General features: G+C 43.3%; 1 protein-coding gene across 7 annotated transcripts in view; it reads left to right on the top strand.

Moving 5' to 3' along the window:
• Nucleotides 1-24346, top strand: part of IFT52 (intraflagellar transport 52) — a 35366-nt gene that overhangs the window by 2292 nt on the left and 8728 nt on the right. For 3 of the 7 annotated variants that reach the window (XR_004345706.1, XM_032604516.1, XM_032604517.1), the window contains 10 exons: nt 636-760; nt 1428-1515; nt 5929-6058; nt 6352-6427; nt 7484-7555; nt 10117-10146; nt 11575-11701; nt 15103-15189; nt 16706-16774; nt 20859-21013. Coding sequence is in view for 6 of the 7 variants with exons in the window: in XM_032604516.1 (XP_032460407.1) it covers nt 636-760; nt 1428-1515; nt 5929-6058; nt 6352-6427; nt 7484-7555; nt 10117-10146; nt 11575-11701; nt 15103-15189; nt 16706-16774; nt 20859-21013 (959 nt within the window). In the remaining variant the exon portion in view is untranslated. Of the gene's footprint in view, nt 1-635; nt 761-1427; nt 1516-5928; nt 6059-6351; nt 6428-7483; nt 7556-10116; nt 10147-11574; nt 11702-15102; nt 15190-16705; nt 16775-20858; nt 21014-24346 lie in introns of those variants that run through there. The other 4 variants (XM_032604518.1, XM_032604519.1, XM_032604520.1 and 1 more) reach the window with 3 other exon arrangements.

Raw genomic sequence — 24346 nt, 5'->3', positions numbered from 1 at the left:
GTGAGGAATCAGGTTGGAAACATGGTTCCCCACATTGTAGCGTGATGGCAGGGCAGGGCCATGGAAGTGGGCTGATGGGAAGCCCAGGGTTTGCCTTGGGTTTCTGCAGCCGTGATTATTCATTTCACTTTCAGCCTTTGAATTGTAGGGAAATTGTAGCTAAGTTGCAGCAGTGTACCTTTTTAAAAAATACATTTATTTAATTAATTAATTTGTTTATTTTTTGGCTCCGTTGGGTCTTCGTTGCTGTGCGCGGGCTTTCTCTAGTTGAGCTGAGCAGGGGCTACTCTTCGTTGAGTTGCGTGGGTTTCTCACTGTGGTGGCTTCTCTTGTTGTGGAGCATGGGCTCTAGGTGCGTGGGCTTCAGTAGTTGTGGCTCGCAGGCTCTAGAGCACAGGCTCAGTAGTTGTGGTGCATGGGCTTAGTTGCTCCGCGGCATGTGGGATCTTCCCAGACCAGGGCTTGAACCCGTGTTCCCTGCATTGGCAGGAGGATTCTTAACCACTGCGCCACCAGGGAAGCCCACCTTTTCTTAATGAATTATAAGAAGTAGACTGTTGGTTCCTTTTAGGGTCTTTCTTTTGGAATATTGTTTATTGTTTCCCTTTTTTCTGATCCCTTCTTTTTTCCATAAGGTGACCATGGAGAAAGAGCTTCGGAGCACCATTCTTTTCAATGCATACAAAAAGGAAGTATTTACCACCAGCAATGGCTATAAATCCATGCAGAAAAGACTTCGGAGTAATTGGAAGATTCAGAGGTGATCGAGTGAATTGTTTTCCCTTCTAAGTGATGATGACAGCCTGCTTATAACACTGAAACGTCTTATTTTCTTATGTAAAATAGATTGTTTAGGTGGGAGGAATTCCATTTAAAGGTCGTTCAGAAAAAAATAAATGATTATTAAAACATATCTTTCAAAAATTGGCAATTAGCATATTATTAAGTGGTCCCCCCAAATCACAAATCAAGTAATTATTCCAGTTATACATATGCAAGTTTTTAAGAGGTTAGAGGCTTTCCCCATATTTTAACTTGGGTCAGTACTTTAGTTTAGGGAAAGGAAAAATGAAAATATCCGTGTATGTGTGTGTGTGTGTGGTTTTTGTTAATGGGTAAAGGATGTGTAATCATACAAGCTAATGGTAGAGCTGATTGAATTAGTAGTTGGAGGACTTCTTTATGCTCTAGTGTGGTTTAATTTGGACACCTTGGCTTATAGGTAGTGCTTGAGCACAGGCTGATGACTGGGGCAGACCTATTAGAGGGGATTCTCACTTTGGGAGAGAGGCTAGACCAGGTACCTCTAAATCCCTTCATTCCTGTGCCTCTGTAGCCTCTGATTCCATACAGTCTAGACACTAAAATAGCTCATAAATTGGTTTAAATAATGGATCTAACACTTGCTTTTAAAATCATATTTCTAGCTTAAAAGATGAAATTACATCTGAGAAGCTAACTGGAGTGAAGCTGTGGATTACAGCGGGGCCAAGGGAAAAATTTACTGCAGCTGAGGTAAGAAATATCCATAAAGAAGAAATGTAGTGAGGTAGTTAGGAGCATGGGCTCTGAAATCCCGGGCTTAAATCCCTCTTCACCACTTGACTGCCTTAAGGTGGTCACTTCATCTCTTTCTTCATCATGGAGTTGTGATGATTAACTGAGTTAATGCATGATAAGTGCCAGACACATAGCGCAGGCTAACTCAATATTAACCATACTTCTTTGCCATGTTTTTGCTTTAAAAATAGGAAAATTCCATTTAAAATTAAACTGTTTTTTATTCTGTTTCATGGACAGACAAAGAATCGTTAAGTGTAAAACCCAAACAAAAATAACAAGTGTTGGGCTTCCCTGATGGCGCAGTGGCTGAGAGTCCGCCTGCCGATGCAGGGGACACGGGTTTGTGCCCCGGTCCGGGAAGATCCCACGTACTGCGGAGCGGCTCCACAACGGAAGAGGCCACAACAGTGAGAGGCCCGTGTACCGCAAAAATAGTAATAAATAAATAACAAGTATTGGCAAAGATGTGGAGAAATGGGAACCCTTGTGCACTATTGGTGGAAAGGTAAAATGGTGCAGCCACTATGGAAAACAGTATGGCGGTTCCTCAAAAAATTAATAATAGAATTATATGATCCAGCAATCCCACTTCTGGATATATATAGTCAAAAGAATGGAAAGCAGCATCTCAAAGAGGTGTTTGTACACCCATGTTCATCACAGCATTATTCACAGTAGCCAAAAGGTAGAAGCAACGCAGGTGTCCACCAACAGATGATAAATAAAATGGGATCAATACGTCAATGAATTATTATTCAGTCTTAAGAAAGAAGGCAGTTCCGGTACTTGCCGCGACATGCATGAATCTTGAGGACATTATGCAAAGTGAAATAAGCCAGTTTCAAAAGGGCAAACACTGTATGGTACCATTCATATGGTGTACCTAGGGTAATCAAATTCATAGAAAGTTAAAGTGGTAGTTGCCAGGACCTAGGGGGAGGAGGGAGACGGAGTTATTTTGTAATGGGTATGAAGGTTTTGTTTTGCAAGGTGAAGAGTTCTGTAGATTGTTTGTACAACATTGTGAATGTACTTTACTGAACTGTACACTTAAAAGTAGTTAAGAGGGTAGATTGTATATTATGTATATTTTACCACAGTTAAAAAAGCAGAAAACCCGGAACATAGCAAGAGCCTTTCTCACAGAGACTTGGAAGTGCTTGGTGTTCAGGGAGGGTTGTGGGGAGGACGGAGGGAGTAGAGGCAGGGTGGGGCCGGTGTGGTCCTTAGACTTAGGTGTCCAAGGTCTCCTTCTCTTACTTTGGGTGAGGCCACGGGGAGGGGTCCACAGGGGAGCATTCCTGTTGTCCTTTTTTTTTAGATGTTGGGGGTAGGAGTTTATTAATTAATTAATTAATTTTTGCTGCGTTGGGCCTTCGTTTCTGTGCGAGGGCTTTCTCTAGTTGCGGCAAGCGGGGGCCACTCTTCATCGCAGTGCGTGGGCCCCTCACTATCGCGGCCTCTCTTGTTGCAGAGCACAGGCTCTAGATGCGCAGGCTCAGTAGTTGCGGCTCACGGGCCTAGTTGCTCTGCGGCATGCGGGATCTTCCCAGACCAGGGCTCGAACCCGTGTCCCCTGCATTAACAGGCAGATTCTCAACCACTGCGCCACCAGGGAAGCCCCTGTCGTCCTTTTTTTTCTCAACCTGACTGCAAGGCCACCCTCTCATCTGGGAGGGGCATGGAGGGAGACATAACTATTTAATCAGGTTAATTGAGAGGAGGAGCAGGGATTATCATCGGGAATGTGGAGGTGACCAGCCACTCCTACCCCATGAGACCCCTCGGAAGGTACACACAGCGGGCAGTGGCCTGCAAAGGAATACTGTTGGGCTTTGGTCCCACACTCTGATAGTTTCTCTTCCACCTCCCTTCTCCAGCTAGGGAGGAAAGAGAGGTGTCCCCATCTGGGCCAAGGAGCAAGCAGCCTCAGGAAAGCCGGGGCATCCAGAGAAAGGGCCAGAGACCCACGCCTGGGCCTTTTTCCAAGAGGAGATGAGCGCCAGGCCAAACCTTTTTTCAGGCTTTCAGGGATGGGAAGTGGCTTCCAAAAGACAAGGGTTCCTTGAGAGGCAGATTTTGTTCTTTGGAACTTTAGCCTAATGTTCTCTCACCAGACCAGCCCCGGCACCATGTTTTCTCTTTCGAGTTGGAGTGAGGCGGGAAGGAAAGGGAGAAAAGTGTTTAGCTTCTGCCTAAGAACAAACATCCTCTTGTGTTTTTATGCTTCCACTGGGCTGATCGTAGTGGTCAGCAGAGGTCTTCATCCAGGGCAGAGATCACCGCTTTCCTGGTTATCGTTGCTGGTCTCTGAGGACTCGTAAAGGGTCAGTTCACACCTCAAGGGCTATGTAATCCCTCTTTGATGTTGTCCTCCAGAAACTTCTGTGACAGGACAGACATCATATGTCTGACATTAGTTGCAAGAATCAAGCTAGAGGCGAGGCTGAATTCAGAGTCTTCCCCTGTTTCCCACCTCACCTCCACGGGCTCATCGCACTCGCTTAGTGGTGGTATTCAGTTATCTCCAGCAGCCCACGCCATGCTTCCCAACCCCGTCAGATCAAGGGCCACCTTATTACAAATGCCCCTTTATCATACTGAATTGAAAAGCATAGATAATATAACTCATCACCGTTTAAACAAAAAGTTGATGCTCTAACTATATTAAAGGGAGATGATTTATTTAAAAAAATATGAATTTCAAATTGTAAATGTATGGGCATATATACTCTAGAAGAATATGTATGTTTTAGTGTGTTAATCCTTGAACTTACATACAGTTAGAACACTTCTTTACATTTGCCATCTTGAAACAAAGGCTAACTGTAAATCTAAGTATACAGAATCACCATGAATGGGACAGCCTGTTGTGTGGAGTCCAGAATCAGTGAAGTTTTGTCTCATTTGGGAGCAAGCCATCTTGGCGATGTTAACTGTTGCCCTGTATTTTCTATATTTAGGGGGTTGGGGGAGAGAAGCAAATCCAGGTTGTGTGCAAGAGGAAGAGGGCCATGCTGTAGCAGAGCTGCTTTGGGACAGTGGTTTCCCAAGTGGGATGCGTGTGATGAACCACTGGGGTGCCAGAAGGAAATTATTCATATCTTTATCATCCTTAAAAAGGTCCTTTTGGGGAGTTTTTGTTTTTGGCCACGCCGTGCGGCTTGCAAGATCTTAGTTCCCAACCAGGGATTGAACCCGGGCCCTCGGCAGTGAAAGCGCGAGTCCTAACCACTGGACTGCCAGGGAATTCCCTGGGGAGCGTATTTTGTAATGATATAAATATACATACTTTCTATACATATTGGAGCGCACATTCAAATTTTTTCCTAATGGGGTGCTTGAAGAAAGTTGAGAGACTGTTGGTCTAGACCGCCCACCCCAGGTGTTCTTAGGCTAGGTCAACAAAATCAGCCCTAGATTTTCTTCTCTCCCCAGCTTTGTGAAAGCAAGAGAGCTTTCCAAGAGATAGGTAGACAGCATGCCTTTCTTATGTGGTTTGATCAGTCAGTGACTTGAACAGAATTTGTCCCTGAGAGATGGTATGAAATGCCTTTATCCTGATATCCTTGGCTGGCAGTGAGGAAGAGGTATGATCTCTATCAGTAGTTTTCAAACAGGGATGGTTTTGCTCACTTCACACCCCCTCCCCCAACCCCCGGGGACATTTGGCAACATCTGGAGACATTTTTGATTGTCCAGAGAGGGTAGGTACAACTAGCATCTAGTAGGTAAAGACCAGGGATGCTGCTGATTGGAGGAGACCTGTGAGCTTCCTTTAGCTAATAGTTTTCCACTTTTAGTTTGCTGTCCAGATAGTCAACTTGGAAAATGTCATTTCAGTTTGAGTATTTTGGAGCTTTATACTAAAGACAAGTGTGGAAATCCTACACAGAGAGTAAATTTTATATTATCTTAATATAGATTTACGTTTAAGTGCCTTTATAGATTTGAAGTTGTTTCTTTTTCATCTAGTTAAGGCCTTTTTTTTTTTTTTTTGGCTGTGTTGGGTCTTCGTTGCTGCGTGCGGGCTTTCTCTAGTTGCAGCAGGTGAGGGCTGCTCTTCATTGCGGTGCACAGGCTTCTCATTGCGGTGGCTTCTCTTGTTGCAGAGCACGGGCTCTAGGGCACACGGGCTTCAGTAGTCGTGGCGTGCGGTGTCAGTAGTTGCGGCGCATGGGCTTAGTTGCTCCGTGGCATGTGGGATCTTCTCGGACCAGGGCTCGAACCCGTGTCCCCTGCATTGGCAGGCAGATTCTTAACCACTCTGCCACCAGGGAAGTCCCTAGTTAAGGTCTTATTCATAGTAGTTTGGATAAGAGTCTTCAAGGTATATTCATAGATTGTTTCTTTTTCTTTGTGTAGTTTGAAGTCCTGAAGAAGTACCTTGATGGCGGTGGAGATATCCTTGTAATGCTAGGAGAGGGTGGGGAATCCAGATTTGACACCAACATTAACTTTCTCCTAGAAGAATATGGAATCATGGTTAATAACGGTAATTATTATTGTTGTTTTAATAGAGGCAGTAATTTCCTGTTTATTATTTATATTGTAGTCCTCTGGGCCTAGTAGTACAATGGAAAAAGCCCTGGGCTGTGAGGGTGCATGGTCCAGGATTCTGGCCTCACTGGCAGTCTGAATTTTCTAGTGCTAGGCTTCTTGCATTTATAAAATGAGAGAGATTGGAATATAGTTCCAGGATTCCTTTCAGGTCAAAGTTTGTATGTGTCTATAATATCAAACTTACTTCTAATCTAAGAAATGCCTTCCTCTCTTTTTCCCTTAAAGATGCTGTGGTTAGAAATGTATATTATAAGTATTTCCATCCTAAAGAAGCTCTAGTTTCCAATGGAGTCTTGAATAGGTAAGCATATTGAAAACAGAAATGACTTTGCCAGTGACTCTCCCCTTTCCTACATGACTCTTCCCTTCTCCCTCTCACACATTCTTTTCTCTGGCCCTTTTTCCTTTCTTGCCTTTTCTAAAAATTTTATTATATCATAGTTTATTTTATTATATTACTTCTCATCCATCAAATTACATTCCTCCTATCTTTTGAAAGCTTACTCCACATCACCTTTTTGACGATTAGGATATATTCAGTTGCAAGTAAAGAAAACCCTATTTGGATGGGATTAAACAATACAGAGACTTTATTGATTCATGTCATTGAAAAGTCGAGAACTAGGGCAGGCTTTGGGTATGGATTGACTGTAATATTCATAAGGTCATCAGGGCTCCAGTTCCATTTCTCTGCAGTTCTCTTGGCTCTGCTCTCCTGTTGTGGGGGAGCTGACTAGTTTTAACAGTTCCCAAATCTGTATCCTCATGCCACACCATTTAGGGCAAGAGCATATGCCTTGGTCCCAGCATTCCCAGCAATAGTAGACCTGGGGTTTGCTGTGACAGAAGGCATAGAATGCCCTGGTGGCACAGTTATGTCATATTCTCCACCCCTGGAACCTAGGATGAAGTCAGTTTTTTCTCATCCATTGGATCCTAATACATAAGAGATTTGAGAAAGTGAGAAATGAATGCATGAGGGGGCAACAACAGGGGCCTTCTGGGAGCTTTTCCCTATATTCCAAATGATTCATTCCACACTTGAACTTGCCAGGTACTCTGCTCGGTCTGAAGATAGAGAGTCTAGAACACAGGACTAGAATGCGGGTCTAGTACATATATGGACCTTTCCCTCAGGACTCAAGAAAGAGGAACTGATTCTTATATTTTCATGTTCACTTTTGCAGGCTTCCCAAAAGAGCTGTAGGTGTGTAGGAGTACCTTTATTTGATTTTTAAGAATGGTATTTTGAACAAGTCTGCACAGTACTTTTATCTAATTCATAGTTACTATTAATGAATGGATTGTGAAATTCCTAAATTTTTTTGTTTACTAGATTTTAATTTTTTTCTTCAAGGGAAATTAGCCGAGCTGCAGGGAAGGCAGTGCCTGGGATCATTGAAGAAGAGAGCAGTGGAAACAATGCCCAGTGAGTGTTTTCTGAGGCCACCTGAAGAGGACGTATTTGCCATTTGAAGAGTTTTCTTTTTCAAAGCGAAGCATTTTCATTTCTGATTACAAAAGTAATTCTCACCAAAAACCAGATTGATCAGTTCAAAAGGAAGAAAATAGAAGTCCTCTGGCGTAAATCCATGCCCCTCTCCCCAAAGATAATCCTTCTTAACAGTATTTAGATTTTTTTCGGGAATTCCCTGGCGGTCCAGCGGTTAGGACTCCGTGCTTCCACTGCAGGGGGCATGAGTTCAATCCCTGGTCAGGGAACTAAGATCCTGCATGCCGCACTGTGTGGCCAGAAAAATAAAAAAGGTATTCAGATTTTTAAATTTTTTTTCATATATAAAAATAGAGTTAGGTACTTTATCCTTTTTATGACTGGATTAAACTAGATGTATCCTAATCTACTCAATCTCCTATTATTGAACATTTAGGTAGTTTATAATATTTTGGTTTAATAATAACACCTAACATTCATTGAGCACTTACTGTGTCACAGGCATGTATTATTACCTCATTTAATCCTCACAACAACCTATAAGGTTGTTGACAAGATAACAGTTTAATTGCCCAAGCTCACTTGACTAGTAAGTGTCAGAACTGAGTTTCAAACCTAGGCAGTCTGCTCTAGGGCCTGTACTCTTAACTTCTTTTCCTTACTGTTATTATAAACAGTTTTATATTATCATAAATAACGAAGCACAAAGTGAACGTCTTTGTATGTACAATTTGTGCACTTAATGCTAATATCTTAGTAGGCCAGATTCTTAGCATTACCAAATGTGATGCATTGCCAAGTCACCCTCCAGGCTTTTGTAACATTTACAGTCCCTATGAACGTGCCCCTTTTCCCTCTCTTGCCAGCATGGAATATTCTGTTGAAAATGATACCACTTTATTTTAACTTGCAATTCTTTTTTCTTTTTTTTAATACATTTATTTATTTTATTTTTGGCTACGTTGGGTCTTCGTTGCTGTTCGTGGGCTTTCTCTAGTTGCGGAGAGCGGGGGCTACTCTCCGTTGCGGTGCGCGGGCTTCTCATTGCGGTGGCTTCTCTTGTTGGGAGCACAGGCTCTAGGCACGTGGGCTCTAGAGCGCAGGCTCAGTAGTTGTGGTGCACGGGATTAGTTGCTCCGCGGTATGTGGGATCTTCCTGGGCCAGGGCTCAAACCCATGTCCCCTGCGTTGGCAGGCGGATTCTTAACCACTGCGCCACCAGGGAAGCCCCAATTCTTTGATTATTATGAATGGGATGGCTTTTAAAGTCTACTGGCTGATTGTATTTATTCTGTGAATTTCCTGCTCACTGCTTTTTTGCCTGTTTTTCTATTGGTGGTTTGTCTTTCTTATTCACTTATAAGACCTCCATGTGTTGCAAATGTTTTTCCCAGTTTACCTTTTTACTTTGGGGTATTTTGCCCCATAGAAGTTGAATGTTTTTGTATAATTAAAGCATATTACAAAGCTCTAGTAGTTAGAATAATGTGATACTAATACAGAAATAGTGAAAAATAAATTTAAAAATTAGAATCAGATCCAAAATATGTGGAAGGTAGGGGTTATTAGTTTATAGTTAAAGTGACATTTCAAATTATTGGGGAATGAATGGTATGATTTTTTTTTTTTTTTTTTTTTTGCTGTACGTGGCCCTCTCACTGTGTGGCCTTTCCTGTTGCGGAGCACAGGCTCCAGACGCGCAGGCTCAGTGGCCATGGCTCACGGGCCCAGCCGCTCTGCGGCATGTGGGATCTTCCCGGACCGGGGCACGAACCCATGTCCCCTGCATTGGCAGGTGGACTCTCAACCACTGTGCCACCAGGGAAGCCCTGGTATAATTTTGGCTAATCATTTGGAAAAACATTTCCATTTTCATGCCACGCCCCAAAATATATTTCAGATGGATTAAATCTTTAAATATTAAAAATGAAACCATAAAAAGCACTAAAAGAAACTATAGGTGAATGTTTTGTAATCTTAGAGTACAAAAGACCTTTCTTAGTATGAAACCAAGGTAAAGTCATAAAGAGGAAAATGTATAGCAACATATATCATAAGTTGACATTTTTGACATTCAAGAATCACAATCTGATTCTTGGTGAATAAGTGAAAGAACTGTGGACTTGGAGTTAGAAGGATTTAGAAGTTCCTGACTTCATGCCTTACTTGCAGCGTGACCCAGGGCAAAGTAACTCTTAGCTTCAGTTGCCATATCTGTGTAATGGGGACAGTATTAATCTTACAAAGTTCTTGGGAAACTCCAGTGTGGCAGTACGTGTGGAAGTGCTCTGTAAGGTAGAGGGCATTGTACCTTACCTGTGATGTGACCATCATTACTTCCTCAGTAGTTGTCGTGAAGGGCAGATGGCAGGTTGTTAATTTCCTGGGTCATCCCGGAAGCAGCACAGTGTCTTGGGAGGCTTTGAGGTGGGATAAGTAGTCCTGCTTTGTGCTTTGAAATATCTTGACCTAATGGAGTCTCAAGCTCTCATTTAGCCCCATTTTTTATCATGTCCCTTTTTCCTTCTCTTACTCAGCCGTAGCCGCACTGACTTTGTTCTAATTCCGTAAGTATGCCAAGCTCTGTCTCACCTTAGGGCCTTCACATATCTGCTCCCTCTTCCAGGAATATACTCTCCCAGCTAATCTTACTCACTCACACTTGGTTAGAAAAACTCCTGTATTTGTTTTGGGGGTGGGTGTTTAACCTTATGCTTAAAGTCTTATCAAAATGTCAGTCTGATTGATTTCTTAGTAATAATAAAAGAAATAGAGGAGTGTAAATAATAGCTTGACAATTTCTGTCATATAATCATTCTACCTTCCTCCTTAAGAATTATCTCCCTTGAGTGCATTTGGGGAAGGTGTGGGGAAGAATGTGCCCTGACATCCACAGAACTATTTCTCCCACTTACCTTTTCTTCCTCCTTGGCAATTGCTCATTTTTTTCTGTTCTTGTCCTGGAAATCATGGGCTGCACCCCCCTTACTGGGATACTACTGGGGTAGGGGCGGAAGGAGGAGAATGGGGAACATGGGGCAGGTACCACTTCTCAACCATGATGAGACACAGAAGTCATAGCGGTAGGTGAGACTTTACTGAAGGGATGGGGAAAACTAACACTGGAAGGAAATAATTTAAAACTTAAGCTAAAAAGAATGGTCTAAGAGAAAGGAAAATTAAAATCTTCATAAGGAACTTTTCATGGGTATTCCCTCTGCCCATTCCCCCTCCCCCCTGCCCTGGTTTCCAGTTGTATGCTTTGGTTTTAAGATTCTCGTTTCTTTCCTTTCTGAGGACACTTCCTTCAAACAAATACCTTTGCAGAGCTCCGTTTTTCTTTCACTAAAACCCTAGCCCCTCCTGCAGGGGTTGACCTCCTCTAGGTCTGCACCCCACCCTTATCCCCTCCATCCCACACCCTTTCTAGGAGTACATTGCCCCAAGTACTGATTCACTCAAGACACTCGCAGTCTTTGCTAGGACAGTGGAGAGTAGAGGAGGGACTCCAAAGCAGGTCTGTGTAAAAGTGTCCAATGTGAGATAAATATATGCCTCTCTTGATAGAAGCTCTCAACAGGTAGCATACCCTTCTGATGACAGATACTCATTCTTAGAGATAACATCAGTCAAATTTATAAGGGAGAGGAAAGTATTTACATCTAAGACATTGTTACACAGGGCAGGCTCATGTATAGCTCTGGTTCAGTTCTTAGATGAGGCCCCCTCTTCTTCCTCTTCCTCTGTTGGGGCTACTTTAGTTCTTCTAGTTACAGTCATTTACACGTACGATTGTAAATTGTTAATTTATACTCACATTTCTTAAAATGCTTTATTAAACCTGTAGCTAGAGTGATACTAATTTTAAGTTAACAAACCAAAGCTTATAGAATATTTTCTGTTTGTTTGTGACTTGCTCAAGAAACACTGAGATTACCTTCAAAAAATTTTTATTCATTAAAAAAAAACCTTGAATATTTCTTTATTTCTTTCAGGGCTCTCACCTTTGTCTATCCTTTTGGTGCCACATTGAGTGTCATGAAACCAGCAGTGGCTGTTCTGTCCACAGGCTCTGTCTGTTTCCCACTTAACAGACCCATCCTGGCTTTCTATCACTCGAAGGTACAGCCTTTCTTAGATAAGGGTGGATATGTAATTTTTATTACTGAAATAGTAAGAACTACTTTAGTTTCCATGGGGTTTCATATATTTTCTCTTTTTTTCTTTGGCTGCGCCACTATGTGGGATCTTAGTTCCCCGACCAGCTATTGAACTCATGCCCCCTGCAGTGGAAGCTTGGAGTCCTAAACACTGGACCACCAGGGAACTCCCATATTTTCTCATTGGTCTTCACAATAGTCCTGTGAAGTAGGATTTCAATGAACTACCTTTTACTTATGGGGAAACAGTGGATTGTCCAGTCATTGATGGAATCAAGACTACACCTAGCTCTTATTCTAGATCCAAAGCCTTTCCACTGTAGCATGAGGCCACTGTAGTATAACTGTCTCTGACTACCAGCTCTCACCCTCAGTGTAAGAGAATCCATTCAGAGAAAGGTCGAGTTAGCAACTGTACCACAGTGCACAGAATTGTGCTGCTGGTATTTTAGTGCATCCCAGGAAGACATACCAGAAGACTAGTTGTTCAGTTCTCATCCTGGAAACCCCACAAAATGTGGGAACAGGTGGTCCCAGAGGACACAGCCGTCCTCATTATCACCCCACGTATCCACGGCCTTTGAATTCATGTTTGCTGAATTCACCTTCATCTGTCTACCAAGACTTGGAATTCACCAGCTGACCTCTCAGTTTTTCTCCAGAGACTTGCATGTCTCTAGCTACACATGATTCTGTTTTTCTTTGTGGGACCTAAGTATTACTTTTCCCTCTCATATTTAAAAGCTCTGACGTCATTTTTATTAGGAAGTAAATAAATGTCTACGCTGTGTTTGAAAGATGAGATTTAGACAAAATTGGTATAGCTATTAATGGTAGTTAGTCTCTCCTAAACAGCAGGAAATACTGTTTTAAAATTAAACTGTTATTGGACTTCCCTGGTGGTCTAGTGATTAAGACTCTGTGCTTCCACTGCAAGGGGCACAGGTTCGATCCCTGGTCCGGGAACTAAGATCCCGCATGCCCCACGGCACGGCCAAAAAAAACCAAATTAACGTGTTGTTAAATGATTCAAGACGTGGAAATAACTGTTTACATTAAATGGCTGTTTATAGGCACAAAAGTAATGAGACACCATCTTAAGGGGCCTCTGGCAGTATAATACTAGAACTGTTGTAATTATTTGATTTTCTAACTGTGCACAGAGATTTTACCTGGCTTAATCAGTGGATTTATATGGAGCATCTGTTGGGTACAGAATTCTGTGCTAAGTGTGGTGATTCTTCTAGAATGCATGAGATTATCATGTGCTCATTGCCTAGCTATTTAAAGCCCATTTTCTCCTCCTGATAGGCTTTCAGTCCTGCCTTATAAACACAATCTTTCAGAGAGGTTGTTGCCTGTCACTCTTGTTGGTGAGATGAAGCAGTGATCCCAGGGAGAGGCTCCATCTGGAACCCATAGCAGCGCCAGGCTAGCACCGGGGGCGTTCTGCCTCCTTGCCCAGGGCCATTGCCTTCCTTGAGCTTATCATGGTCCTTTCTAGGTCTTTGGTTTACTGGGATAGACTCATTAACATTGAAGGAGCAAATTGGTCCTTGAGTAGACATACTCTTATAATTAAATAATTGGAACAAATTATAGACAGATGCTGGTAAAGGAAGCTGAAGACAATGGTAGAATCAGTCAGGACAGAATAAAAGGATTAAAAGACGATGTATAATCTATTTGAAATAAATGAGGTAGGGAAAAGAAAATACAGTTGACTCTTGAGCAGTGCAGGGGTTTGAGGTGCCAGCCCTCTGCACAGTGGAAAATCGTGTGTTACAGAGTCAGTCCTCTGTATATGCGGTGTGCATCTGCGAGTTCAACCAGCCACGGATTGTGCGGTACAGTACTCTTTACTATTGAAAAAATTCGCTAGTAAGTGGCCCATGCAGTTCAAACCCATGTGCGGTACAGTACTCTTTACTATTGAAAAAATTCGCTAGTAAGTGGCCCATGCCGTTCAAACCCATGTTGTTCAAGGGTCAACTGTATACTAAGGAAAAGATACTATAAATCTGACTGTGAGTAGAGGTCTAGGTGTTTACTCACCTACAGGGATTCAAATCGCGGCCCAGTTCATTTAGTCACGTCCCGGCTATTTCTATAGAATTCCACCCAATTCACTTCCTATTCTCAGTAACCTATCTGTTTGCAGTGGTTATGGTATAGTAATCGTATTATTTTTCCTCTGAAGCATTTGCTTTTAATGTGGGACAGGTCAGAGTTTGTTTTGCAAATTTTGTTCTATTTACAGAATTTGTGCATTTGTAGCTCAACAACTCTGCTTAGGTGTCATTCTTTCCCAGCGTGGTTGCAGTTGTGCCTGTTCTCTGTATGCGATGTTGCTAGAAAATCTGATTTCATTTTGTGTTTTTAATATTGCACTGTTTTTTTTCTCATTACAAAAATAATATATGCTCATTGCAGAAAAATTTTAAATGCAGAGATGCAGTACTCTGAGGCAGCCCAGGCTGACGTTTTGATCATTTTCTCCCACTTTTGCTTGTGCCTCATTTTTGTTTACTTGCCTCACAGGCTTTAAACTCCAATAGCTGTACAACTGATGGTACACTTTTCTTTTAGCCTAATGTTATGACAGAAGCATTTTCCCGTATTATTGAGAAACCTTTCTAATATATAATTTAACAACTGGGGGAGGTTCCATTATTCTTAACCATATTTCTGTGGGTGGACATTTGGATTTGTTTCTAATCTTTTGTGATTATGACTATAAAGTTGTGCAGAGTGTTTGGTATATTTTATACTGCTTTGTTGCATTTGTTGACAGTTTCAGCAACGTTGTGTCAAAGAAGTTACTTCACTAAACCTGACCAACACTGTTTGTAGTCATGTTTTTCTTATTAATCTGAGGAAAAAATACTTTGTTTTGATTTTTAAAAATTACTAATATTAAATTTTTTATTATTAACCAGTTGTTTCTTTTGTGAATTTTTCATGCTTGTGGCTTAGTTTTCTGTTTGGATCTTAAATACTGTTTTTTGGTATTCATAAATGTCTAAATCTTTATAGATTATCTATGGATTTGTCTGTTTTTTCCTTTAAGATTATGATATTCATTTATAATTTCACTAACAATGGGAAAATACTGTCGAATGAATTCACACTGCTTTCTATTAATGTCAAATTGAAGGGTATAGAAGTGTCTAAATTGAGAAGCAGGCTGGAATATAGTTGTTATCATAATTGACATTTCTAGACCATTAAAATACCCATGTGAATTGGCATTTCTCAGTATATAAGACATTTGCTCACATGGTTGTAATAAGTGTTTGGGGACTGAAATGCACGTGGTACATTTTGGGATCTGAATATCTGACACTGCTTTGTCATCAACAGAACCAAGGTGGGAAACTGGCAGTGCTTGGCTCATGTCACATGTTCAGTGACCAATATTTGGATAAAGAAGAAAACAGCAAAATCATGGTAAGCTCTTCTCTTTTATCTAATGAATAATATGTATGATTTTCCTGTCATTAAAAAAAAAAAGTACTGCTGAGTTCATCTAGTCATTTAAAACCAGCTTTTCAGAACCCGTTATACACCAGGCACTAAGGATACAAAGATGAGTCAGGCATAGTCTCTGCTCTAAAAAAGTATATAGGACACTGAGACAGAATGTGAGAGACAGAGAATTAAATCCAGAAGGCCGTGGCGAGCGTTTCTAAGCACACCACCCCGGGCTGGGAGCCACCCTGGAGAAGTGGGGAGGAGCAGACCCAAGCAGGGCCTCCCGTATAGAGCCTAGGAACTCAAACTTTCTTCGAAAAGCCACGGAGAGCCCTTGTAGAGGGTCCAGCAGCCTTGGGCATAGTCAGATCTGTGAGTGCAGAAGATGGAAGGGAGAGGGCAATCTGGAGCCAGTTAGGAGGCTGGCAGAGAAGGAACAAGGACCTGAATGAAGGCAGGGAAGGTGTGAGTGGGAGGAGGGGCTGGCCAGCACGAGTGGGATTTAGGAGGGGTTATGATAGGTCTGTCCCTGATTGAGGCGGGGAAGGAGGGTAAGGCATGGTAAGTGCAAAGGAAACATGTCCTGTGAAGGGTGATGGGGTGCAGGCCAGAGCTGGATGTTGGCGTGATGCCGGTGACTCACTCAACCAGAGGGAGAAGGTCCTGCTGAGCTTTCTCATTAATGAAGTAAGTTCCTTCAGCCTTAAGGATTATTGTCTTATTGAGAGATTGATTTAAGATCTCGTTTCCGGGAATTCCCTGGCGGTCCGGTGGTTAGGACTCTGCACTTTCACTGCCGAGGGCTTGGTTTCAGTCCCTGGTTGGGGAACTAAGATCCCACAAGCTGAGAGCTGCGGCCAAAAAAAAAAAAAGGATCTTGTTTCTGTAGAATCTATACAAAGTTCCAACATGTTTATCACATTCTGGGGGCATCTTGTTATATTGTACCTTTTTTTTTTTTTTGGTACGCGGGCCTCTCACTATTGTGGCCTCTCCCGTTGCGGAGCACAGGCTCCGGACGCGCAGGCTCAGCGGCCATGGCTCACGGGCCTAGCCGCTCTGCAGCATGTGGGATCTTCCCGGACCGGGGCACGAACCCGTGTCCCCCACATCGGCAGGCGGACTCTCAACCACTGCGCCACCAGGGAAGCCCTATATTATACTTTTTAAGTCCAGACTGTCATCAGCACATTACACAGGGATTGTTTCAGAACAGTGAACAAATTTTAATAAATTCTGGCTGGTGATTAAAGGTTAGAGTGCCCTAAGATAAATGATAAATTTCCATTAATAAAAATGGCACTAGGGTAAGGAAAACTTTGCAGTTTTCATATGATTTCACCAAGATAAGGGTGGCTACCCTTTTTCAAATCACTGGTGTGTATTCTCTTTCCCTTTATCATTTTTCTTGATTGGTTTTATTCTCTAGTCCTGCCCTCAGCTTTCTCAAATAACCAAATGGGTAATTCTGTGTTTATTTTTTTAAATTTAGGATGTTGTTTTCCAGTGGCTCACAACAGGAGACATCCACCTAAACCAGATTGATGCTGAGGACCCAGAGGTAGGAGGTTGTGAATCATTAAAAAAAAACTTTGAAATGAAAAATGGGTCCAGCTTCTCAGCACCACTTCTAACAGTTCCAAAAGAATATCTATCTCTTACTTTATCTGTTAGACAGATGGCAAGAAGTGATGCTTTTTAAATTTATTTATTTATTTTTGGCTGTGTTGGGTCTTCGTTTCTGTGCGAGGGCTTTCTCTAGTTGTGGCAAGCGGGGGCCACTCACTATCGCGGCCTCTTTTCTCGTGGAGCACAGGCTCCAGACGCGCAGGCTCGGTAGGTGTGGCTCACAGGCCCAGTTGCTCCACGGCATGTGGGATCATCCCAGACCAGGGCTCGAACCCATGTCCCCTGCATTAGCAGGCAGATTCTCAACCACTGCGCCACCAGGGAAGCCCAAGAAGTGATGCTTTTTGGCGAGACGAAGGCCATGTTGTAAAAAAATAATCAATGAATTATGTAATTCGTCGTAGAGTTCAGTGGGGTGGGAGCCGCTCTCTGTATATGTAATAATTGGAATTTAATGTATGCTGTCTGGCCCAAACTTTCAGAGTCAGTATCTGTAGAGAAATACTTCTTTCAAAAATATGAATGATAATAAAAATAATTTTTTCATGAAGAAACAAAGATCATCAGAATTTAAGTTTCAAGCTATCATTTTGTTGCCTTTAGGAATAACAATCCTAAGGGCATTATGATAATACTTATCAGACAAATCAGAGTGGTGAGACCAGCACTGGACTAGGAACCAGTAACTACATTCTAGGTCCCGCTCCACCATGAGCCCTGGGACCTTAAGCAGGTTATTTCGGACCTTTTTCATCTTAGTTTTCTCATTAGTTTTGGGGACACTAACACCTGTGTTCTTTGTCTCACAGGATAATTGTGAGGCCTAAATGAATAGATGTAAATTTACTTGTTAAACTAAAGGCTGTAAAAAGGGCTATATATCTATCAAGACTTTAAAAAAAATTCTTGTATTTTTTATCTACCAAGCACTGTATATCATGTACTTCCACATAAATCATCCTGTTTAAACCTCACCACAGCCCTGGGAGGTAGATGGTCTTATTCTCATTTTACAGATGAGGAAACTGAAATTCTGCAGGATTGTAATATGCCCAAAGAGCAAGCAATTACAGAGCTGGGACTCAAACCCAGGTCTCCTAATTCAAAGTCTACTCGTTCTTCCTTTAGTTCTGTGTTTCTTAAACTCTGAAATGTCAGGAAAATGATTTCTTGGCGATGGGTAGCAGGAGGTGGGCAGAGGCCCTCAGAAATGGCTGCCCGCTGACTGCTTCTGCCCTCAGCTGAGGACTGACTTCTCTGGGAAACCCAGGGCCTGACTAGGGTTAGCAAACGCGAGAGCCCTATGTCTAAAATACTCCCTTACATGGAAACATTAAGTGTGGAGCTATTTTGCTTAAATTTCTCCTGAAAAGTGATGTTCGCCCCCAAAACAGAAGAATTGGGGTACAGCCAGGAATTCGCTTTTCAGGTCTCACAGGACCCAACTCTGAGTGGACGGCATCTTTGACAGCCGCCAATCCTACTTAGAGTGTCGTGGGTTGAGGGAAGCAGCGCTAAGAGGTGCTGCATCTGCTCGTGTCCTGTGTGGCCGCTTTGCTCCTGCTAAGTTTCTGTCATTCCTGTTTTCTAGCTGAGGAAGCTGAAGTAAGTAAATTCTCCAAGGTTCCCACTTCGATTAATACCTGCTCAAGCCATTCTTAACGCCCACTTCAGGCTGATTCCGGAGCCTGAGCCTTTTCTACTGCTCTGTTGTTCACACTCCACCACGTGTGACATTGGGCTGGTTCCAAAGGGAAGAAGCATCAGTAGAAACCAGAGGAGGGGAGTGTTGTTAAGGCCCCTCTCGAAAACCGTGCAGTTTCATATATCTTCCAGTTGTGAGACCTGGTGAAAAACATTCTTTGTATTGTAAGGCTTTGGAAAGTAAAACACTGGACCCAGTAACATTGTACAGTAAGAAATTCTGAAAATCTAAACTTCCTGTGATTTCAGGTCAAATCTTATTATGTTGGAATGGGTTTCAAACCCAGACAGTAGCCCAGTTTCAAATGATATTTAATAAAATAATAGTTTGATAAAGAGCTGAAGGAATTTACATAACAAGTTTTAACCTCAAAATCTGCCAGGAAGTCATGAAAACCCGTGGTCTTGGGAGCACTCTTTTTATTTATTTTTATTTATTTATTTATTTTAACACCTTTATTGGAGTATAATTGCTTTACAGTGGTGTGTTAGTTTCTGCTTTATAACAAAGTGACTCAGCTATACATATACATATATCCCCATATCTCCTCCCTCTTGCATCTCCCTCCCACCCTCCCTATCCCACCCCTCTAGGTGGTCACAAAGCACCAAGCTGATCTCCTGGGGAGCACTCTTTTTATGTTTCTGTCTGGACATCTAAGTCCTTGCTACTTGTCTGAACTAGGATTTTGTAGCAGGCTTCTGTGCGGAGCTAAGAATTAGCCACGGGACCTTTGGGACTGCTGGGCCCATACTTACCTCTGTGCTGTGACCCAGGTGTATGTTCTGCCATAGTCAGCGCCCTTGTTACTGCTCTCACCTTCATCCCTGTCCTATTAGAGGGTTGAAGCCTCTACAACAGCCAAATAGTGCTAGGAAGGGCATTTATTTGTTGATGCTTCTCTCCTGTTTCCTGTCTAAAAAAAAAACTTTGAGAATTGGGGGAGTTTTCGACGCTTGGGATATAGGGGAAAGTGAGCCTGTTTGTCTTGACGTCTCATTTCCGTCACGCTCAGGCACGTTTCCCCAGGTTCTGGCTCTGGAGAATGTGGAACAGTATGTTGTGGGTGACTTCAGAGACCAGTTTTTAAAACTATCACCAAGTTGGCCTTGTTAGAAGTCAAGGCTAAAAGCAGTTCAAAGGGAAATTAGGAATACACAGACTCCTGGTTGCCAGCATGCATTTATTTAAACTTCAATTTATTGCTCGACTAGGTAATGCCTTCACATAGTTTGGAATTCAAAAGCATATGCAATGAACAGTCTTCCTTCTGTCTTTGCCCAGCCACTTGGTTCCCTTCCCCAGTGACAGCAGTCTTAGCAGTTTCTTGTATGTTCTTCCAGAGAGATTTTATATAGAGATAAGCAAATATGCATATGTGTATGCTCTCCTTCCCCCTTGTTTTACCCAAATGGTGCTATGTACGCTTTGTATACACACTGTCTAGCACCTTGCTTTTTACAATTACCAGTATGTCTTGGAGGTTTTTCCATACTTATTCATAAAGAGCTTTCTTTTGATTGTTTTTTGAAAACTGAATTTTCTATTATTTGTACTGTGGTATATTTAACCAGTCTCCTATTGATGGTCATTTAGGTTTTCCCAGTCTTTTACCAACAGACAGCACATGTCATCATTAAGGGTTCTCAGCAGTGCTGCAGGCATGTCCTCGGCTAGGTGAGAAGGGCTGGGGTCTAGTGTCCAAGGAGGGGTTGTCTGTGCTGGGGTCACAGGTGGTTCGTACACAGGACAGGAGAGAAAGCAGAGCGTACGGCCCAGATGCTAGTGGGTGGAGAGAGGATAGATGTTGAAATGGTAGCTTGTGGACTTTCTTTTATGATTGTGTCTGTTTTCTCACTGATGTAGAAAATAAGGTCATCAGCTAAAATTAAGAGATAGAAAATCATATTAGATGGTTGAAGTGACAGAAGGAAAGTGTTGCCTACGAGAATGGGAAAAGGGAATGAACTTGAGAATTTAATTGATGGCTGAGCACTCAAGATCAGTGTGTAATGAAAAGGAGACCAGTCAGCAGGGTTGTGCGTTTCTCCAGCCATATTCAGCTGTGTGCGGACCAGCATGAATCATTGCAGAACTGGGTTTTGTCAGCGTTGGGGATTACCCAGGTGACCTTTGTCCTTCTTTCCACCGAGAGTGACTTATTTAAGCTTTAGTTGTCAGTGATCATGAACAGTGAGATGTCTTAGCAAGAGAGTAGAAATATCGCAGATTTAGACCTGAGGCACTGGAGACCAGACAGAGTAAATTCTTGCCCCTGCTGTGCTGAAAGGAACCCTCTTGTGGCTTTCAGATTTCCGACTACATGATGCTGCCCGACACGGCCACCCTGTCCGAGCGGCTGCGAGTGTGTCTCCAGGAGGGCGATGAGAACCCTCGGGACTTCACCACCCTCTTCGACCTGTCCATCTACCAGCTGGATACCACTTCCCTCCCCAAGGTCATCAAGTCAGTACCTCGGCTCTCTCAGCTGCTCTGCACTCCATTGAGTGTTTGGTTTGAAAACACTGGCCTGGGGGCGGGAGTTAGGGGCACGGCCAGTGCGGTGTGCAGAACGTGTTCTCAGACCTGTGAGGAGGTTGGCCGAGACAGCTGGGAGTCCGGGGCGGGGCTCGGTACAGAGGGAACTGCCAGCAGTTGTCAGTTCCTGCTGTGTTCCAGGCTCTGTATTGGGCATTTAGAGAAACCAGCTTGTCCGGTTTGCCCAGGACATTCCTGGTCTGAGCACAGAGAGCCCCACGTCCCAGAGACCCCCCTCAGTAAACCGAGGGGGGCAGTCACCCTGTAAGCACTCCACACTGTGCCTTCATTTAATACTTTCAGTGGTCCTCTGAGTTACCTGCCTCACTTCCAGCTGAGGAAACAGGTTTAGAGAGGGAAAGGATTCTCCCACGGTGGGAGCAGGGATCTCAAGCCAGGCCTGAGTGTCTTTCAGGCCAGTCCTTGACTCTGTTTCATGCCGGCTTTGTTGGTGGTGTTCTGCATCCCTAACAACAGGGGCAGGGCCTAACATTTTTGAGCATCTCTGGCCTGGCACAGGATCGACATCTGGATAAACCAAAGGCTGAAGGCACAGCTACAGATGATTGTCTAACGTCCTGGCCCTGTACTTATGTTCAAGGTCATGAAGCACTCACAGAGCTCTGACTGTGCTGAGCACCGTATCTAAAGTGTATGGTTTTATGGAGGAGACAGACAAAAGCTGTGATGCAAGGTTAATCTAATGCTAAATGTGAAATGTAAAACTGGAGGCCATGGCATAATGAGGAAAGAGAATTCGATTCCGACTGGGGTAAGCAGGGAAGGCTTTAAGAAAGAGGGGCCATTTTAGCCAGGCATTGAGGATTTCAAAAAACATTTCTGGGTGACTTGTGTCTGCTTGGCCCTCTGATGGATGGCACACTTTAAGGGGTGAGAGGATTTCAGGAGATGGTTTGGGGTGTTGGGAGAGAACATTCTGCAGGGAGGTTGCTTTCTGAGCAAAGGCAGGGTATGTCCAGGCAAGGAAGTTCATTCCTAGTTGCCATTTGAACTGCATTTAGCCTTGACTCCTTTAACAAGTACCATGTTAATTTTTTTATGTACGTTGCTTTATCATGTACTAATCATAATACAGTTATTATCCCTGTTTTACATATGAGGACACTGAGGCACAGAAAAAATAAGTGAGTTGCTTCAGGTCACACGGCGAGTTTTTGGTGGTACCTGAATTTGAATCCAGCCAATCTTAACCCTGAACCTGGGAAGAAATTATCTGGAGATATATTACTGTAGGAAGTTAGAGAGTCTCTGAAAAAGAGGACAACACTGACACCCCCAGAGCTGCCAGGGCATCTCTGTCACCCCCTCACCACCTGCAGCCTGCGGGTGACAGCCAGGTTGTAAATCCTGCCTGCACATTTGGCTCTTCATTTGCACTTTGGTTTTGAGCTCTGATGTTCTCCTTCTAACTCAGGGCTTTTCTTAGGATAACAAAAGTTCCATCAGGCTGCTCCTCTGGCTGCTTCCAGTCCGACCGGCTTCTGCCGTTTTGACCTGCTTCTCTCCTGATGCAGGTGAACCAGGCCATCACGACCATTCTTCAGTGTTGAATGAGGGACTGATTGGAACTGTCTGCTATTTTAGTGTCGGCAGAATCAGGTGGTGGATGTTTCAGAGGCTTGGACGGCTCCTTTAATTGTATTTGTCTTTCATACCACAGCAAAGGGCAGGAGTTACTGGTTTACAGTTTCTGTATGGAGCTCTTAGGTATTTTTATTCGCATGTAACAACTTTTGAATGCAGTTTCTCTTTTTGAATAAAAATTGCATTCGTCATTAAATATTTATGTCAGCTGTAGGGTATTGCTCTGAAGTGACTTCATTTGTCCAGGGTATTTATTGATGCCTGTGGGGTGTGAGGTAGAGATAAACAGTGTGGCGGTCCCTGCCCTCAGAGTTCATGGTGGGATGGAGAGTGAGACATGGGCGGTGAAAATGCACCACCAAAGGTCAGGCCAGAGTATTCTGGAATATAGAGCAGCCCCATTTCACAGATTTGTGTATAGCAATAGCATTTATTCTTGCCCTTTTCCCATATTGATCATCTTTCTGAATTAGGTTTTGCTTGCTTTTAAGATTAGTTTCTCCACCCATTCCCCACCCCCATCAAGTACATGTTGGCTACTAGTAGGAGGACGATTTGGGCAGGTGGTGAGCCGAGTGGAGAAAGGGAAGGCTTAATGGAATTTATTTTATTACTTACACAGGGCTCCAGCACAGTCAGCTCTACCTAGGGACAGAAAACAGAATGTCATGGCTAGAATGACCAAGGCCAGGACTTGGCATCAGGGTTCTTTGTGTGTGGGTACTAGAACCTTTAGCTTAGAACTGCCTCTAATTCTGCCATCTGAGTAGACTTAGTCGCGGGGCTTCTGGTTGGCAGGGATTAGCCAGGTCTGAGTTCTGACCTTGCCTTTGTTGCTTCCTAAGCACACGACCTTGGGGAGCTACTTCAACTCTATACCTGTTTCCTCTTCTGTAAGAGATTACACCCACTGTCCAGGGCTGTTTTGAGGGTTACATTAAATAAGTGCCTCGTACAGGGTCAGGTACAGCATGTGGCATGTTGTAGATGCTCAAGAAAAGTTATTTCTCTTCTCTCCGTGGGGATCATCTGCTCATTGCTAGGATAGACGCTCCCCAAGCATCTTGGACTAGTGGAGGTGGTGACGGCATAAGCTCAGCTAGCCATCTTTCTGCGGTCATAGACCTGTCTCCTTTCTCAAAGCACCCCTACAGAGAAACAGTCATGAACTTTGTCCACATCCCTTGGCATTTGCTTGCTTAGATGAATTTTGAAAGGCCACAAATGAGCACACAATTTAAGTTGGGTGAGTGAGTATATTTTAATTTGCCTCATTCCCAGAGGAGGTCACAGAGCTTGTACAATCTATACCCCGATGCAGAAGGTCAAATTAAGGTTTGGGAGGACGGAGGCAAAGGGGAAGCCGCAATAAAAAAACTACCGTAGGGGAAGGTCAGCCCTTGACTCCATTAACTCCTTCGTGCCGTTCTCACTCCACCACAGCTGCTCTGGCTGCCCCGCTGTTCCGTGAAAATGTCTCGCTCCCCTTTCCCTCTTCTTGCTCTGGCCTCTGCCTGGGACGCCTCTGAGGGAGACTGCCCGACCTGCCCCTCCCCTCACTCAGGGCTGCTCTGGCAAAGCCCCACTCCCTGCCCCTTCCCTGTCTCTGTCCCTCTCTGCAGATTTGCTTTTCTTCCTAATGCTTATTAATCCCTG

Source organism: Phocoena sinus, chromosome 15 (genome assembly GCF_008692025.1).
Source record: "Phocoena sinus isolate mPhoSin1 chromosome 15, mPhoSin1.pri, whole genome shotgun sequence".
In the NCBI taxonomy this organism is placed as follows: Eukaryota; Metazoa; Chordata; class Mammalia; order Artiodactyla; family Phocoenidae; genus Phocoena; species Phocoena sinus.
Note: the sequence above shows the minus strand (reverse complement) of the source record. Positions and strands in the feature narration are given on the sequence as shown.